The 20,417-nt window shown below is 37.0% G+C and overlaps 1 protein-coding gene across 6 annotated transcripts in view; it reads left to right on the top strand.

Annotated features, from left to right (window-relative positions):
• The window catches only part of ttyh2 (tweety family member 2), a 63,579-nt gene that overhangs the window by 40,762 nt on the left and 2,400 nt on the right, over window positions 1-20,417 (top strand). The window contains exons 4-14 of one of the 6 annotated variants that reach the window (XM_084134654.1): window positions 6,555-6,775; window positions 8,179-8,274; window positions 9,407-9,479; window positions 12,686-12,755; window positions 13,373-13,428; window positions 15,086-15,178; window positions 15,450-15,542; window positions 15,661-15,803; window positions 17,486-17,671; window positions 17,948-18,026; window positions 19,248-19,262. In XM_084134654.1, the coding sequence (XP_083990780.1) occupies window positions 6,555-6,775; window positions 8,179-8,274; window positions 9,407-9,479; window positions 12,686-12,755; window positions 13,373-13,428; window positions 15,086-15,178; window positions 15,450-15,542; window positions 15,661-15,803; window positions 17,486-17,671; window positions 17,948-18,026; window positions 19,248-19,262 (1,125 nt within the window). Of the gene's footprint in view, window positions 1-6,554; window positions 6,776-8,178; window positions 8,275-9,406; window positions 9,480-12,685; window positions 12,756-13,372; window positions 13,429-15,073; window positions 15,179-15,449; window positions 15,543-15,660; window positions 15,804-17,485; window positions 17,672-17,947; window positions 18,027-19,235; window positions 19,263-20,417 lie in introns of all 6 variants that reach the window. The other 5 variants (XM_084134652.1, XM_084134653.1, XM_084134651.1 and 2 more) reach the window with 5 other exon arrangements.

The raw sequence follows: 20,417 nt of genomic DNA, 5'->3' as shown, positions 1-20,417 counted from the left end.
TCAATCATAACCATATATTTATTTCCAAGTGTGTAGCTGATGCATTTGTTTCCATGTATCCCTTTTCCACCAAGGCAGTGCTGGTGCCGGTTCGGAGCCGGTGCCTACTCGCGAACCAGTTCTTTGTTTCGACAGCCAAAGAACCGGTTCTCGACCAGGAAAATTGGTTCCAAAGCGGCACCAACTCTTTGCTGGACTAGAACCGTTCTTTTACCACGTCATGTTTACGTCGGGGGCTTGGGGCGGGGTTATTGTTGAACAACTTCTCGAACGTAACCTCTATAGCAGGGGTGCCCAATCCTGCTCCTGCCGATCGACTGTCCTACACAGTTCATCTCCAACCCTAATCAAACACACCTGCCTTTAATTTTCAAGTGATCCTGAAGACGGTTAATTGGTTGCTTCAGGTGTGTTTGATTAGGGTTGGGGATGAACTGTGCAGGACAGTCGATCGGCAGGAGCAGGATTGAGCACACCTGGTCTATAGTAATCCAGACAAGCAGCACAAATGTGTTTTAAACGATTTTTTCTGACCCCAATATAGGATCGCAAAGCCAGGAGAAACATTTGCAGAAAGACAATGTAGTCCAACATTGTAATTGTTATGCTTGAAGTTGGGAAAGCTAAGACGTATGGCAACGTACACAGTGACGTAACGACGTCGTTCGCTGGGCTCTCTAGTCAGTGGAAAAACAAACAGGTTCGCAAGTTGAACCAACTTTGAACCAGCACCAGTTCCGAACCAGTTCTTTTTTGGTGGAAAAGGGGTAATATAGAACTTAAAAAAAAAAGGTATAGATTTGAGTGCAAACATCTCACAAGCTATAGATCAATAATCCACACCTGTTCAGCTCACTTACACCTCTTGTATGAGCCTTCAGGGAAGTGTTTATGTTGTGGTTCTGAACCGAACAGAGACTGAAGGCGCTCCGAGCATCTGCCCGCTTACACCATTGAGGAGTTGAGGATTAGCTCCCCATCTGCACTAATGGAGATTAATGCATCTGTTTCTGTCTCACTCTGAATTATGAGGCACACACTTGTCTGAGGTCAACTTGATCCTCTCAACACACGGTCTGAGTCATCACAAGCCAAAAGGCAAAACTGACCCAGGAACTGCACTTTCGGGGGAAGAGTCAGCCTTAACTTTCATTAGCATTCAGCCTCAAGGAGATACCAGTGCTGAGCTGTGAATAAATGATGTAATGGTGCTCAGAAGGGCTAGAGATGTTTTAGATATCCAGGTCATGACCTCAGATTAATGTCAGCTTTGATAGCTTCAAGAATCATCAGTACATTTATCTAAGCCTGCCATCAAGCAAAAGAGACCCTCCATTCTTGGATTGCTCCTTCGAGACCAGTGGCACAAAGTGTCCACTGTCTGAAAACCCTGCATGCATTGCACATAATTGGCCATGAACCCTGCGACAAAGGCTTTGATGAAGTCACTTGTGAAACCTTCAACTTCCTGATTGAGGCTCTTCAATGGTTCTGCCTGCCTCAAAACAATGATTTAATTTGGCATCCATTGCACGCAGATGCTCGGCCTCACATGCACACACACACCCACACTCGTTTTGTTTGGGATCACTGTGCAGCCCTTTCAAATGAGTTAAGAGGAGTAACAGACTATTTTTCAGGAGTGTTGAGTGGTGACTGCTTGGTTTTAGGGTTTATTGGTTCTGGGCCATAAGGTCTCCTGCTCACCTCCTCTCAACACCCCCTCTGTGCTTGCAAATGAACTCTGTGGTTTCCTGTGAGGATCTGTTTCGTGTGCACAGAGGCACCTAAGGATTATCAAGGACATAAATTATTTGGTTTGAGTTACAGAAGAGGAGAACCCTAATGAATTAGATACATTTAGGGGCAAACAGTCTCATTGTTTTTACAAATATAATTACAATTAAAATATATTCTTATTTAATAATTTATTGTTTTACTCTACTACATTCTAATTAATATATACTATGAACATTTTAAAACGGATATGTTAAAGATACCTTTTTATTTATTTAATAATTTGTATTATTTGGATTATAATTGTTTAAAAAAATAATAATAAATTTTATTATTATTAATTCATACGGAGCCCCTAAAGAGGCATGGTGATGGAAAAAAATATGAGATTGGAGGAACAATTATGTCAATGCAACACAACTTTTTTTCTCAAACGCACACTCGGGAGAAAAAGTTTTTGCAAGGGAATGCAAAGGTTTTGCGATCAAACACAAAATTTTGTATTAAAAAAGGCATTAAAAGCATTACCATTTACAGGCTCTGTAAATTCTAAATATTATTGGTTTAGATAATATTTTCAAATTTTGTACAAAATAATTCTTCTAAAATCAGTGCCAATAAACAACATAGTCATTGTGACAACATGCCACCTAAAAGGTCAACGTGTTAATGAACAGTATTTTTGTAATAATTCTAGAAATGTTCAATAATTTTGTAGTCAATACAGGAAAATAAAATAATATTTTCGCAATTTTTTTTTTTAAGAGGGTGGCTATAATAAAACAGAATGTCAACCCAGACCTCTGTTGTTCCATAAATACCTTTTTTTCTCTGCAGGGTGTGACATGATGCAGAGCGCTGGGTCATTTATACTGTCCTCTCAGCTTGTGAAGGTCACTTTTTTTTATTGCTTTGAATAGAAAGCGGATATTTTTTGGACTCATGCCAGCTCCTTAACCATAAATATGTTTTCCTCATGTGTAACTTTATCCAGAGTTTGATTTTTGAGTGAGAAGTAGTCAGTGAAATGTTTGACGGCAAAGATTAAAGTGTCACATTTGTGGACATTTTAGTCTAGGTAAAGGCTTCAGAATGACTTGCTCAAGAAAACCTTGAGGAAAATAGTTTGGAGGCAGAGTCTGTTTGACAGGGTTATGATTTATAAACTAACTTCTTTTTTTTCAATCTGTGGAATGGAGGTGGACTGGTCTCTGTCGGCTGGGCTCCAGGTACAGGAGTATGAGCCACTTTAGTGCTCTACGTGTATATTAACCCTCTGTCGGCCCTCTGCCCTTCACTGTCCCCTACTGACTATTCAAGGCAGACAAAAATCCTGAGTCAGAACTTACTAAACAGTTTATAGAATTGTAGGACTTTGAATTGCAGAAAAACATAGGAAGGTGTTTTTCTGAAGAGTTTTTACTAGTTGTTGGTGGAAAAGTTGTGGCGTGCTCACCATTTCAAACATCCCAAACACTCACTGAAAGTCTCACCCACAGAAAATAACCACAATTATCTTGCTATTCTTCACACACACACATCAGTTAACTGCGAGAGAAAATTGATAGAAAGTAATAAAGACTTTTGTGGAGCTGAGAGCTGTTTATCCATCACCCATGAGGCAGTTAATCAAACGTTTGCTGAAGGTGAATTTGAAGACAAAGTGAATTTGATTTTTGTGATTGAGTTCCTGACATTGTTTTTTTTTTCTCCTTCGTTGTCAGACAGGTTTTGAACCCTAAAAAGCTCAAGTTTCAACCCCTTGCTGCTCGTAAGAGCCACATCTGATTTGTATCGTAAAACTTTGCAGTCTTTGTTCCATTGTTGGTCTTTATATGTTCAGTAACTATCTTGAGAACCTATGAACTAGTTCCACCAGCAAATCCCCAGACATTTCAACAGCCATTATTAGAAGAAGACCTGTAAGCAGTTAGGTCATCACCCCCCTCCCCCAACCAATTTAATAGAGAAATAGAAAATCATATCTGGATATAGAGCAGGCAGCACCACTTAGTGCTTGTGTTCCATTTCACGCTTCAACTTTCCCATTCAAATTTAATTGCAGAAGCCCAGCGCCTGCAGAAACCAGAGACAATCAATTAGAGCTGCAGCGCTGGGAGAAAAATCTCGGTTTCGTATCTTAACCACTTCCTCAAATGCATTACAGCTGTGGCTTAAGAAACACAGATGTCTAGCGTTTCTTCATTAGCTGGATTATTGGATTACGTTCAGCTTTGATATTAAGTAGGTCTTTGCAGTCGTGGCCACACAATAAACTTAGCTATGTCCAGGAAAAGTACAAAATATTTAGTGCAGATTCATCTGAAACTCACAATCACTCTCAGTCCTTAAAGGAACACTTCACTTTTTTTGGAAATGGGCTCATTTTCCAACTCCCCTAGAGTTAAACAGTTGAGTTTTACCGTTTTCGAATCCATTCAGCCGATCTCCGGGTCTGATGGTAGCATTTTTAGCATAGCTTAGCATAGATCATCAATCTGATTAGACCGTTGGCATCTCTCTCAAAAAAATTACCAAAGAGTTTCGATATTTTTCCTATTTAAAACTTGACTCTTCTGTAGTTACGTTGTGTACCAAGACCGACGGAAAATGAAAAGTTGCGATTTTCTAGGCCGATATGGCTAGGAACTATACTCTCATTCCTGCGTAATAATCAAGGAACTTTGCTGCCGTGGGTGCAGCAGGCGCAATGATATTACGCAGCCTGAAAATAGTTACCTAGCTGGGGACTATTTTCAGGCGCTACGTAATTTCATTGTACACAATGTAACTACAGAAAAGTCAAGTTTTAAATAGGAAAAATATCGAAACTCTTTGCTAATTATTTTGAGAGAGATGCTAACGGTAGCCTGACTACATCAGACTTCGTACTTCCGCTCAATTTCAGTTCGCTTCTGTACTCAGTCTGAGATAGTGACCGTTTTCCCCGTTTTCCTTCGGCCTGAAAACAGCCGGCCAATCAACGAACAGAGGGCGGGCTGAGAGCCGTGACGTAGACGCTGATTGTACCGTGGATGCGTAGATTTACTTCACATAATCTGCAAAAGTCGTTCACAGCCATGTTCACTCCGGTATTTCGCTCGATGGTTTTGTTTTCGCATCATACATGTGTTTACAGTGGAAGTTAGATGCGGCTGAGCATACGCATAACACACGCCATAACCAAACGTTATGTGATTGGCTTACGGGTAACCAATGATTTTAAACTTCAGACAAGTGCCCCCCCCGCGAGAAAGAAAACGCTTTTCAATTATGCCATGCCAGACTCTGTCTACGAAGCAAAGCGAAGTAGCAGAGTTTGGTATTACCAGGCTATGCTAACGGTCTAATCAGATTGAATGATCTATGCTAAGCTATGCTAAAAGTGCTACCGCCAGACCCGGAGATCGGTAGAATGGATTTGAAAATGGTAAAACTCAACTGTTTGACTCTAAGGGAGTTGGAAAATGAGCCTATTTCCATAAAAAGTGGAGTGTTCCTTTAAATAAAACATCAGAACTTATGTATTTCAAGAAGATAAAAGGATTCAGGAGAATGCAGCGCTGTTGAGAGATCAAAGATCTTCTAAACATGAGTCCGGTCAAACTAGATAATCAATGTGGAATTGAGTTTCTCACAGCTTTGGGTATGAGATCACTACACTCTGGAGTCATGATGTCATAACCCAAAGAAGGGCTGCTGGGAATTGAGTCTGGGCCATGAGTATTTGATTTCAGGATGTAGAGCATTTGTCTGGGAATCCCCTGATCCTGTGCTGTTTTTAGCTTTTATTGAACTTTAAAAATGCTGTATGTACATGCACCCATCTGTTTTCTTTTTCTATCATAACCCACTCTATTTAATGTAGCTGTTGGGTGGGTACACAAATTTGGTTACATGCAGGCTACGTTTCTTTGTTTCTGTTTGAACAGAAAACAGTTATTTTTAGAGCAGGCCCTTTCCTCATTCAGTACTTTCTCAATTGCCTACTTTGGCTTTTTCCATTGCAAAAATAGGAAAGCAGGGATATTCGATAAGAGTTAATGTAAAGAAGGACATCATGTATTTTTGTGTTCTTATTTGTTCTGCATTTAATGTGCATGTCATCTAGATAAACAAGTTAAGTTAAATTAGCAGCTTTAAAAGCTTTTCAATTTAATTGCTTACATTTTAAATTGATTATTTAAATGTGATCTAAAGGTTTTCAGTAATGAAATGTAAACAACATGAGAAGATTCTGCAAAATGTTTTTTTTCTTGTCAATATTTTTGATTGATTTTTATGAATCACATAAGAGACTGTGGCGTGTCTGTTTAGTCTGCAGTTTTACATGTTTCCAAGTCAAGTCTATATCTTATAATTGCAAGTAATGAAGTACACTACTGTTCAAAAGTTTGGGGTCGGTAAGATGTTAGTCTCTTATGCTCAACAAGGCTGCATTTATTTAATCAAAATACAGTAAAAACTGCAATATTGTTAAATATCATTACAATTAAAAAATCATTTGTTTTTAAATATAATTTATTCTGAAGCTGAATTTTCAGCATCATTACTGCATGATCCATGTTGATTTGCTCAAGAAACCTTTCTTATCAGAGTTGAAAACACTTTTGCTGTTTATTATTTTTGTGTAAACCATGTTACCCTTTTAAATTATTTTTGGATAAATAGCGATTAATGCAAGTTAATGCATCCTTGCTGAATAAAGGTTTCATTTCTTTTAAAAAAAAAAACACCTTTTTTGAATGGTTGAATATGTCATTATAAAACCATTAAAGTATTTCTGATTGCACTCACAGTGATATTCACTCTCGTAGGTGACGGGTACTATGGGAGGCATGCAGAGCGGCCTAAATGAACACTTGTCTCGACTGGGCGAGATCTTTGCCGCACGGGGAGACTTTGTGCAGACGCTACAGTTCATGCAACAGATGTCAGATAACATCATTAAGCAACTACTGGGGCTTCCTGACTGGGAAAAGGCAAAAGTAGACCTGACCGCCATAGCCGATCAGACTGCATACGTGGAGTATTACAGGTAATGATGAGAGCTGTCACCTTGAATTTGACCATAATGTACCTCTCCTGTGTTTCATTTTCTGCAGAATGCACGTCTATTTTACACACTCTTGTTTTGTAGCAGGAAAAAATCATTATGAAGTATTTCGTCCTTGATATTCTGCTAAGTGTGGTTGAGTGAAGCGCCATAGTAGTCCATCAACTGCTAATGCATGACTACATGTGTGTACAGTCTGTTTTATAGTTGCATTTAAAGTCATTTCCTTGCGTTAGACACTATTGATCAGTTAGTTATTTACTGCTGCCGCTTCACTGCTGGCCATTCATCAAAACATCCGCCAGTACTGGATTCATATTCCTGTCATCATTCCACATTGCAGATGGCAGGTTGAAAAGTGATGATGTCAAAATTCTTTAGTGTAGGTTGCCAGAAAAGTTCATATTTTATAGGAGGCATATTAATATAGCTGACATGCGATAATGATAATGTGAATGTGTGTGCATGCGTGTCTAAGAGTTTATAGGAAGAGACACGGTCATCTATTCTGCTCTGACAATGTTTCAGCGTATGAAATATTAATACCTATAGAAGTTGTTCATCTATTATGAATTATTTTCAGAGATGAAGAGCTCTCTGGAGTGGCCTCGCCAGCACACACACACACACACACACACACACACACACACACACACACACACACACACACCAACAAGAAGATTTTATCACTTGGAGATTGCTTTCGTAGCTCAGGAGAGTCTGTCATGTTTCAATAGTATTAAAATGCAACCTAAAATTCCTTTGGAGAAGTAATAATGACACAAATGAAACAATTGTTGACATAAAAGATGAGAATAATATGAATGTGGATAGCTCAGATGACTTGGTCTTGAATCTGATGAAAAATGTTTGAGTTCATATTAAGAATTTTATTGTATTTTATTGTAGACTTTGGGATCGATTTGAGAACAGTTTGAGATCCTGTTGAAAAATCTTCAGAAAATCTGAGAAGCAGGAGACTTAATCATATGTCTCTATTTTGTCTATGTGAAACAACTGAGAAAATAGAGATTTCATTTGTCATTTTGAAAATGAAACTTTAAAAAATAATAATAATTCTATTGTGCATTTTGCATGACAATGCAAAAAACTTTAATTTAAACACATTTCTGTTTAAAAGGCTTTTCACACTGCGCTTGAAAGGTTGTTGTTGTTCTAAACGCTGCTTTTAACCCCGGGTAAAGGAACATTTCACACTTATAATTTAAGCGCCACTTACTACCCGGGTCATACTCATCTTGATTCGTAAACTTGCCAATATGTTCTGTGAATTCTTTCAAGCATCTCAGTTCATGGCATGTAATGTTTATTCATTCATTGCTTATAAAAAAATCTCTTTCTGTTGGATCTTCTTTCTTCTGAAGGTGGTTGACATACCTCCTGATACTAATATTGGATCTGGTCATCTGTCTTGCTGCTTGTCTGGGTCTGGCCAAACAATCCCGCTGGCTGCTCACTACGTAAGTACAAACATTGTATCAAATATTGGAATTAAAGACTTCTTTGTTTGAGTGATATTTTGTGGCCAAAGGGGTCATATTTCCTTGATCTTTTGAAGTTCATTGTAGTATCACGATATCTTTTAACATTCAGAAAACATCCGCTTAATGACCATTTATTTAATTTTAAGGTTCAGATCGGGGATGAAAAATGACTGTTTTGGCATGAAAATCTTTATCTTAGGGAAGAAAAACACTAAAAAATGTATGATATGACCCCCTTAAAACAAGTTAATTAAAAGAAAGATCAAAGAGAAAAGAACTGTGAATAAAATGTTCTCATTCTCAAAGGATTGTCTGAAGTAATGCTGTTCACCTGAAAAGGACAGTATTTTGAGTTTCACCACAGTTCTCATTTAAATTACAAATTTTAAAGGAAATTAATAAGTTAGGCATAAGTAATTGATTAATTTATCAGCTGGATTTTACTGCATACTAGTATTTCCAAAAGTGGAAAACATTTCATTTAGACGCGCAGTGCATTTCTGAACAGAAGAATGCCTGCTGTCATGCTTAATATCAAGTAAAGCATTGGAAGTGTTCAGAAGTCTTATAGAAACATAAGGATTATGTTATGAGAAATATTTTAAATTGAGCTCAGTTATGGTGTGTATTGTACAAAACCATTGTTTAGAGTGAGGGACAAAATCTGTGGAATAAGCTCAGTCGGCCAAGATTGGTGCCGTCCACCCAAATGGACACAAACACAAGTAAAATGATCAAAAATTATTTTTATAAAAAAAAAAAAATCATTACCTAATCCATGAACATGATTTGTGAGTCCCACGGATTGATTTCCATTGGAGGTAAAGACGACTACTCCCATCATTTCATGCTCCTCAACAGCATCATCAAGCTACGCCTTTGTAATTGCTTTGAAAATGCGCGAAAATTACATAGTGTGCCTTTAACATTTTTTTTTGTGCATTATTTTCCATTTGTTTTATGACAATTAAGTGCTTTAACACCCATATCGTCACACTTTAATTCTGAACTGGTTTCTCGGCTAGATTTTATATTGGGCGTCAAGTTGGCGACCCAGCACAGTACCAAATTTGTTTATCGTACTGTATTATTTATGGTGTGTGTGCAGGATGATGGTGTTCGGGGTTCTGACTCTGATACTGAGTTGGGCGTCTCTCGGAGCTGATGTGGCCACTGCAGTGGTGAGTATCAGCCAACAAGCCTATTGTACAATCAGTGATTTGGTTCAGGTCATTATCTGAGATATGTGACCCTGGATCACAAAACCAGTCATAAGTCACATGGGTATATTTGTGGCAATAGACAACAATACATTGTATAGGTCAAAATTATCGATTTTTCTTTTATGCCAAAAATTAAAAGATCATGTAAAGATCATGATCCATGAAGATATTTTGTAAATTTCCTACCTTAAATATATCAAAAATGTATTTTCTCAATGTTTAGATTGTTTTGCACCTTCAGATTCCAGATTTTCAAATAGTTGTCTCTCAACCAAATATTGTCCTATCCTAAAAAAAAACATACATCAATGAAAAGCTTATTTTATTCAGCTTTCATGTGGTCTATAAATCTCAATTTTTAAAAAATGTACCCATAAGTTTTGTGGTCCAGGGTCACATATGGAGAATTCAAGACAAACACATTATCAGCATTTCCATCCTGAACACTACATGTCATATCATAGTGTGTTTGTGATGTTATTTGGTTTTGATATGCACTTGAGTTGGGTCACTGTGAGTCCATCGCTATCAAAAGCTCGTTTAAGCATGACAAATACTAGTCAACTGCTGTCTGCTTGCCTGAAGGAGGTGATAAACTTCCATTTTATTGCATTTGATGTGGGTGTGTGTGCTATCAAAATCACTGTGGTTTATGTGTTTATTGGGAAAAGAGTAAAATGTGGCAGATTTTGTTAAACCACATCAATGAAGGAGTGGGAAATAAAAGAAAGTGCAAGGAATGTAAAACCACTGTTGGATTTCTCTTATTTTACGATTCCCACATGGTCTCTGATATTTTCCAGTTTAGTAAAACCAAACCTTATAACCTTTTCTTTGTGTTGTACACTAATAGTGGGAGAGGAATCTGCTGTTTTGTCCTTTTGGGTATGAAAAGAAATACAATTATTTATACAATTTGTCAAACTTGTGAGCTCCTCAAAAGCATTGTCCAAATCTCTTTTTTGCAGCGCTTAATATGACGGCATGCATATTAATTAGAAATGGAGGAATGTAGGCCCACCTTCAGTTAAAAAGACCCGGTGACTGTTTTGATTCAGACATTACTTCCAAAACAACATTTTATTGACAGCCTAGAAGAGTTAAGTACATTGCAAATCAAATTGATTGCATACAATCTGGCTTTGTGGATGAGCTGATCATATCTTCTTTTACCATATTTTAGGCTCAGAAGAACTCTGCCAAAAGTTCCCAGCACACTACAGGGAAAATCTCGTAGCTCAATAAAAACAAAGTTTTATCTTCTATCATTATCCCCTCTGTTTTCTATTTTTCTTTTTCTTTTCTCAATCACTCACTACTCTAACTCTAACTGGCAGGTTATGAGTGCATTTAAACGGCTACCCACAAACCAGTTATATCCATCAAGAAAGCAAACCATATGGAAAAATCAATAGTATCAGTATGGAAAAGTCTGTTTGCAGAACTTTTAGCCGTGTGTGTGTGTGTGTTTAAAGGGAGATTTTTCTGTGTGAGAAAATACTGTTAATGTGTTATACTTGCCAATCTATTTCCAAATACACAAGTGTTTCCTGCACCGCTGTTCTCCCACCTCTGAATCTAGTGTACACAGTCCAGAGCAATATGTAGCCTACAAACTCACAACCCAAGTTAGAATATATATGTATATGTAAGTTTGCAGCCTGAATTGAATATGATATGAGAGCGAGAATGGGACTCAGAACTTTCCGTTGTGCTATTTTTACTGGTTATGTTAAAAAATAAACTAATATTACAAGCAAATTCTGCTTTAAACTAAAATTTGATTTATCGGATTATTATTATTATTTTTTTTAAATGCAATATGTTACAGAAATATTATTTTATTGATAATTTCATGTGTAAACACTGAAATACACACTCATTGGCACACCGCATGTTCTGGTTACAGATATACTGATTTATGTTTCTCTGAGTGACTAATTTAGTTCATACACCCAGGTTGCAAATATTTCCCCTATCAGCTCATTAAGAGAGAGATGTTGATGTACCACCTCTTCAGCATCAGTGGACACGCTCAGTTCGCTGTAATGAACTCATCGTTCCTGCAGGCGTTAGACACAGACACATAGGGCTTTGATCCTGTCTTCACGGCTAATGAATTAATGCATAACACAAGGTATTGAGCCTTAGGAGTTCAACAAGATGTGGACTTGACTTTAAACTTCCTTGCTCTGAGACAGGATGAGGGGAATGTTTTAAAGTTGATAGATGTGCATTACTGAAGAAAAATAAAGGCTCCTAATGAGTCACCATGTGATAAAGGCCTAGGTTTCTTTGCACCTGAGGAATTTATATATATATATACACACATATATATACACACATATATATACACACATATATATACACACATATATACATTTTAATTCTGTACTGTCATTGTTTCTTAATCTGAGTCTTTTTGTTGCCTTGTCAGAGAAATCTCTCCTGGTAGAATGGAACAATTATATCATCGCTGAATGCAAATTAATTGTTGACAGAAATATATCTTCTTTCACCGCCTGAGGATGTGCAGATAGAGAGTGTGCGTGAGGTTTCTGCATGATTGTTTTTTCCTTAGACAGACATTTTACCATTGTATCTGCACTGCAACTCCACTTCCTGTTGCCTACACAGTATGTGTGTGCAGTCTGTGATATGACTTTTGTCATACATTCACTCCTGTCTGACAGATAGCTGTTTGGACCTCTGAGTTTATTCTGCAAGTCTACAGTACATGAGTGTGTGTTTGCACCTGTGTCTACTTCCTGTCTGTGTCGATTTATGTCCCTTCACCCATTGCACCAAACATCCTGCATTAACTATACAAGCATTTTTAACTATATATTTATTGAATAGATATACACTAAAGTTGAAAGGTTGACATTTTTTTACAGAAATTAATTCTTTTAGTCAGCATTGATGCATTAAATTGATCAAAAGTGACAGTAAAGACTTTTATATTGTAAATTCCAAATAAATGCAGTTCTTTTGAACTTTCTACAAAAATGTCAAGCAGCACAATTGTGTTCAGTTGTGACACTAATTTTAGATTGATTTGTGAAGGATCATGTGAGTCTGAAGACAGTAGTAATCAAAGGAATTAAAAAAATAATAATAATTGCAACTTTTTTTTTCTTTTATATGTGTGTTTTGCGGTCTAGGGCACAAGTGATTTCTGTGTTGCACCAGACAAATTTCTAATGAACCAAACAAAAGACGTAATCAGCTCAGGTGAGTGTGTCTCTTATTCTAAATGTATTTTTGTTTGAAAAATACAGACATGAACACATGCACGCACCACACGCAAACACACACACACAGTCATGGCCTGTTCATTTAATCTCTTTTTATGAATGGGGATTATGGTTCTTCAGTGAACACATTTGCATGAAATGGCATTTTTACACTATCAAGTGCTTGAATAGTTTAAATGGTTAATCTGAGCGACCTTTAATCCTGCTCCATAATCACTGTGACTGAATACATCTGTAAAATGGCCATTCCTGTGATTATGTAACTTTAAATCCTGTTCTCAGCCATAATATGTTTCTGCACTACCAGACAGACAGAAGCTCCCTCAGGTGCTCGAGGACGGAGCATCCCAGAGGAAAAATTCATTCCTCAGAGGCTGCTTTTTCATAGCTCGCAAGACTTAAAGGAGTAGATCAACTCAAAATGAATATCACGCCACAGCCTGAATGGTTAAAAATGGCTTCCAGACATCTGTCTATTATAGTGGAAGTCATGCATCAGAAGTTGCATTTAATCTTAATGATAACCAGAAGAAAATTCTGTATGTCATGCTGTTCGTAATGCACTCTTTCTTCTTTTCTCCTCTTCTTTTCTAGATATTGTGCATTATTACCTGTACTGCAGCCAGACTCTCCCCAACCCGTTTCAGCAGGTACTATGGTCAATTGCACTTTTTATGTTTAATTGCTCACCAAAAATGATCCCCTGTAGCGATGAGAATCAAAAAGAATCTATTGATGCTATTTTGATTCTCATTTGACTGAACAATACTGATTTCCTTGCAAATCTTTTACTACTTTAGAGAAATCAAGATTTTTTAAATCAAAGAACCATATATTAGTGAGTGAGTGAGTGAGTCATTACACCACTTAAAAACTTAATTGTCTCTTAATGGCTGATTCATTAAAAAGAAGCGGTTCATAAGAGTCACTTGTTTACACTGTATGCAATGCAGTAGAAAGACTTGCATGCATTATCTTTTGTATTCTTTCTCATCACGTTCATTTCAGACTGCAACGTTATGAATCATATTTTTCATGGCAGTAGGAACTTAAATGAAACCTCATGAGTGACCAATTTTGGAAAAGGCATAAAAATACATAGCACACACAAGTGTTTGGTAAAATAATAATTTTTAAATTAGATTTAAACTATTTTTATTAATTACTTTCTATATTGATTGAATTATAATTAAATTTATAATAAACATTTATCTCGCTTTATCCACCATCTTAGATGGTTTCTTTTACTCTGCCCATCACAATGCGTTATGGAATTGTCCTCTCTGCAAAGGATCATTTTCATGCTTCCTTAAAATTCGCCCTTGTTTGCCCATTGAAAGTGTGCCTGTGGCGCCTAAAATGCTCTCTACAGTATTTAGGGTTTGAAACATCCAATAGGAATCAGTTCTCGATTCCAAACTGCAACTGACTTATCGATCTCCCTCTTCTCGTACTTCACCCTTTCCCCGACTCTGTCTTTCTCCCTCACTTCTGTCTCTCAGCATCTCTCAGGGTTTTTAGGTCAGGCAGTAAAAGGCCAGTGTCCTACATCTGAGCTCGCTGCAGTTCAGCTTGACTTGCTTTAACAGAGTAACTGTAGATATCTCTCTCAGATCAATAGAGTTGTCACGGAGAAAAGGAAAGCATCATCAGCACTTAACGTGTGACAATGTTCCTGTAATTAGATGAATATCTGGTATTTTTAACCTTATTTAATCAATCTCTTTGTGTTCTGTTCTTGGTCTCATCTTTGTTTAATATCTAATTGGTCTTTATTCAGACTCACACAGTCTCTCGTTCTGTCACTTCTTTTTTTAGTTCTCTTTCATTATCTGTTCCTTGCCTCTCTTGTCTTCTCTTTTCATGTGTTGTCTGGAATGGAGATACGTTTTCACAGTGAATTTAATCACTTTCTCATCAAGACGAGAGGGTAAAATTAGTACAAATAAAGTAGATTTATTTAATCAGGTTTTAGATGTTCATCTGATGTCACCTGCTGGTGAATCCTGTGAACAAAAGCCTGGCTCATATTTCATCACTAAATGTATATAAAATATACATATTATATACATATAATCATAATAGAATCATAATATATAATCATTTATATAGATTTGAAAGCTGACAGTAGTGAGACCAGCTCTGTTTATCTGTGGATGGTGTAGTTTCTCACTCTGCTGGTAGGGAGTGGAACTGCACATCCGAACCGAACCGAACCGAACCTGTGATGTGTGAACTGTTGATGTTTAGTTTGTTAACTTAGCCCTTAAACAAAACAAACTGATCCTGAATTAGTTTGTTTTGCAGTCGCTGACTGTCTTCCAGAGATCACTGACCACCATGCAGATCCAGATCCAGGGTCTCCTGCAGTTTGCAGTGCCTCTGTTCCCCACAGCTGAGGTGAGTGTGCCTGAGGACATACAGACGGTGCTATTAAATTTACATTTATGCATTTGGCAATTTTACCCAACATAGCTTGCATTGTATACATTACATAGTCTACAACTAACTTTATAAACTAACTAAAATTCTTCATTTTAATATTAATAGTTATATATATATTATGCTATTTAATTTCTTGGTGAATGAAAGAAGCTATATAAAAGTATTTTATTTTTTGGTAAATTCTAGTGAGTTTTTTTTCATAGCTATTGTGTGTGGTTCTTTTCAGAGGGATTTATTGAGCATTCAGCATCTATTGAATAATTCAGAGGCCAGTTTACATCAGCTCACTGCTCTTCTAGACTGCCGAGGACTCAATAAGGTAGCGAGCACTCGTACACATCCCACCTGCTTCTGTCTAATATGATGCTGCGCGATTAATGAGATTTACACAATTAGTCAAATGGATCTAATCTCTTGTGCCATGTGTGTGTTTGCAGGACTACCTGGACGCGCTGATAGGTGTGTGTTATGATGGTGTGGAGGGGTTACTGTATCTCTGTCTGTTCTCTCTGCTGGCGGCCTGTGCCTTCTCCGTCATGCTGTGCGCCATACCGAGAGCGTGGCGGCAGATCGCCAACAGGTACAGCACACACACAGAATGCATTATGATGCATTCACACACATTGACTACGGTGCACTTAAAGGGATTGTTCACCCAAAAATGAACAGTTTGTCATTTACTCACTCTCAAGTTGTTCCAAACCTGTATGAGTTTCTTACTTCTGCTACTTTAAACACAAAAGAAGATATGTTGAAGAATGTCAGTAGCCAAACATTTGATGGGCCCCATTGACTTCCATAGTATTTTTTTTTTTTTTCATACTATTGAATTCAGTGGGGCCTTGGGCCTGTTTGGTTGCCCATATTTTTCAGAATATCTTCTTTTGTGTTCACCAGAAGAAAGAAATTCATTCAAGTTTGGAACAACATTAGGGTGAGTAAATGATGACATCTATCTATAAATTACAGAAACGTCTGTCTGTGTGTGTGTATGTCTGTTATTCGCATATCTCTCGAACCGTTAGTCCGATGGATTTCAAACTCGACAGGTGTCTCGCTACGGGCACGAGTAAGTGCAGTGCCAAGTTTGACGCTGTTTGGATGATAAATGCAAAAGATATCGTTAAATATATCATTTTTAGAAGGTTGTGGTTTAAAAATAAACATTCTGACATTAGAGGGTTGTATCGGTCAAAGAAGCCCTAAGAAGGTTGTGGTTTAAAAATAAACATTCTGACATAAATACTCAGTCAGCTACACTGTTTACTTCTGAATATTATAGTTTGGTTCCAAAACGGGATAAATCCATGATAAATCCATTTTGATTAATTTGAGTAAAAATGTGTTTTCTTTACCAAGAAAGTGGCAAGATGAAAACCACTATTTTCTGTTTCAAACTTTCACATAGCATCTTTAGGTTATAATAACATAAATTCAAATCCAGATTTTGATTTTCAAAGATTTATTATAAAAACGGATTATTTTTTCCCAAAAATGCAATAAATTCATGACACTTTTTTTTCCTCCAAAATGCAATTAATCCATTGAATCAATATAAAAGTTATTTTTTATCAAATTGAAACTGTTGAAATCAGCCATCGCTAAGAAATATCTCCTGAACTTTTTTGACGGCGATCAGCTCACAAAAACTGATTTTGCACGGGCACTTTGCACTGCTCCCTGAATCAACGCGCTTATTTGTGGATGTTAACTGAATCTATAAGTCAGCTATGCTGTTTACTTCTGAATATTATATTTCATTCTGGTGCGCTTAACGTTATCGCTACTGTGTAAATGCTATTCACCAACTAAACATCCTTTTCAATGCGTTCACATTCTCTTTCACAGGCATCATTTGTAGTAGCCTATTCACAAAATGTTTGCTCAAGCATAGCGTTTTCTCGGAGTTCACGTTGTTTTCTACCATGCACAAATAAAAATGTCACCGAACTTTTGCTGTGTAATTGTAACAATGTGCACTCAAACACACCAAACCAACAATTACTAAAAACACACTTAAAAACTGATTTTGCACGGGCATTTTGCAGTAGTAATTTTAATTCTTGGGTGAACTTTCCTTTTAACTCTAATAAAACATCCTAATTAAGTTCTTTGGGAGTCAGTTGAAAGTTACAGGCATGTCTGTTAGAGCCTTTGCATGAAGAAATATCTCCAGAAGCAGGATTAAATGCATCAAATATTAAAATAAAATGTTTGAATGTTAGTGTATAGCATGCAATGCTTCTCTTTCTCTCTCCACAGAGATAGAGATTACGATGACATCGATGACGGGGACCCATTTAACCCTCAGAGTCGACGAATAACGTCCCACCATTCACACCAGGGCAACATGCACAGCTTCTGCAGCTACAGTAGCAGCATGGGCAGCCAGACCAGCCTGCACCCTCCAACACAGGCCGTGTCCAACGCACCCCTGTCAGAATATATGTAAGAGTCGCCCTTTAAACATGATTGATTCTTTTTCATATTCTCTGATTTCCTGTTTTCAGATGGATGCGTCTGAATATTGTGTGACGGCTTCATTCAATAACTTTTGCATGTAGTAAAGGGGAGATGTTTGATTGCTTTTCCTTTCTTAAAGGAATATTAGATGAAGTTCACTGTATTACTTGTAAAATACTTACTTCCTTTCTTCCTCCTCAGTCCGACTTGAACTCTCCCCATCACTTTCTCTTTTCATTCATCACTGTCTTGTTTTGTCAGGAACCAGTCTGCCCTGTTTGGTGGAAACCCACGCTATGAGAACGTGCCTCTGATCGGGAGGGGATCTCCTCCTCCTTCGGTGCGTTGGGCTCCAGAGGTCCAGTCCTTCTCATGACCACACATACACTCATGTTTACACAATATCAATAATTTACACTAAAGATTTAACCTTTTTTTTTTTTTTTTTTTTTTTTAAACAAGGACACAGTATTTTAAAGTCTACATGAAATCCAAATTGATCATCTGTACACTACTGTTCAAAAGTTGTGGGGGGGTCAGATTTTCTAAAATAATACTTTTATATAGTAGGTACACATTAAGTTAATCAAAAGCAACAGTAAAGATATTATAATGTTACAATAAATATATATATTTCAAATAAATGCTGTTCTTTTTGTGACACTGAAGACTGGAGTAATGATGCTGAAAATGCAGCTTTGCCATCACTGGAATAAATTTCATTTTGAAATAAACTGACACTCTGCCCGGCCAAAAAAATAAAATACATTTTTGGATTTAAATAGGCAGAAATGTCAATGATTGGATCATTATTGCAGTGATTATTATGTTTCTAGCATGTTATATGTTTGGCAACAGTTATTTTAACCCTAATTGATGGAGTGTGTAGCTTTTCATTTCTTAAACAGCCATGTAGGAAGACACACCATGGTCATATTCCAGGATGACAATGTCAAGATACATCAGCCTCAAATTGTGAAAGAATGGTTATGAGGGAGCATGAATAATCATTTTCACACATGAATTGATGCACCGCTGAGTCCAGAGCTTAAATTCATTGAAAGTCTTTGTGATGTGCTGGAGGAGACTTTACAGAGTGCTGGACTCATTGTCAATACAAGATCTTTACCATAAATGTATGCACGACTTGATGGAAATAACATCACAACATTTATTTCCATCAAGAGGTGCATCAACTTAAAAACACAAAAAATTGGTTGAACAGAAGTGTACTTGCTTAGTACTTAATCCTGATGTTATTGTTCACAATTCATCTGTGCTCATCATAACAATTAGACCACACACATATTAAGATTGGGCTGAAGTTTGATTTCATGTTGACTTTAAACTCTTACCATGATTATTTCTATTCTTAATATTCTATTTGCTCTTTAGTGGTTTTGTACTGTCTTCTGCTAATAGCTTATTTTACGTTTTTTCTTTGTTTGTTTGTATGTTTCTCTGTTTGTATGTTTCTGTTCTTATTTTTCTTATTTTAACAAAAAAAAACAAAAAAACAACAACAACAAAAAAACAATTCTTTTTGGAGCTTTACTCTCAGCCATATATAAACCGCGTAAGTTGCTGTATGATTGCAGTATTATTGTCCCAGTCCCTCTGTTCTCAGATCCTCCCCACAATTTTTCTGTTATTTCATCCCTTGTTTTTATAATAAATTTTGTTTGGGTGAGTTTTCCCTTTTTCACTCCTGGCATGGATCCTCAATTCCTCATAGACACACCCACACATGTTGTATGTTAGACACAGATGAGTTATATAGAGCACGCCCCCTATTGTTAGGAGGTCAGAATGTACATTTTTTCTGTAATTCTATGTCTAATTGTAGTGTTGTCTGGTCACTAGCATGCCTTTAGGACCCTTTTGTCGCCTGAAAACTTTATACAGGTTTAGAGCAACATGATGATTAGAAAACTATGACAGAATTACAGTCTTTTGGATATTAACTAGCTAAAAAACCTGCCTTGGCATCATCAGTAATCTTATGGAAGCTTGTTTCGTCCAGGGAATATAAAATTAAAAAAGGTAATTGTGACTTTTTAGCTCACAATTCAGACTTGTTTCTTGCAATTGTGAGTTTATGTCTCGTAATTCTCTTTCTCAGTATTGTGACATAAGTCAGTATGTTAGTAGGCTTTTGTGGCTGTTCGAGCGCATTCGACCACATGAACGTTTTACACTATGAAAGCAATCGGTTTTCGTTTTCGGCTACCTCTGGAAGTGGTCGAAAGTGGACAAGCTCAAAAAGTTTTGGACCCCATCACACCTGTATTTAGCGTCGTCCTCTTGTGATCCGATCGACCAAACGTTAATACCAGATGTAAACGGGGCCATAAACTTGCAATTGTGAGAGGAAAAAGTCAAAATTGCTGGATTTAAACTCGCAATAAAATCTGAATTGCCACTCGCAATTCTCAGAACAAAAACTGACGTTTTTCTTGTAGCTGCGAGTTCTCAATTCTGACTTTATAACTTGCAAGTTTCTCTCTCGATTCTTAGTAAAAAGTCAGAATTGTGAGATATAAAGTCGAATTGTGGACTCACAATTTGAAGAGACAAAAAATCTGACATCTTTATTGCAATTATGAGTTTTTATCCTGCAATTCTAACTTTATAACTTTTATTTGCAAGTTTATATCTCAGAATTGCGAGAAGAAAAGCTAGAATTGTGAGAAGGCGTAATTACCTTTTTGTTAATTTTTTTATTCTTTGG

The sequence above is a fragment of the Abramis brama genome (genome assembly GCF_963993115.1).
Source record: "Abramis brama genome assembly, chromosome: 14".
Classification (NCBI taxonomy): domain Eukaryota; kingdom Metazoa; phylum Chordata; class Actinopteri; order Cypriniformes; family Leuciscidae; genus Abramis; species Abramis brama.
This window is presented reverse-complemented; position numbering and strand designations above follow the sequence as displayed.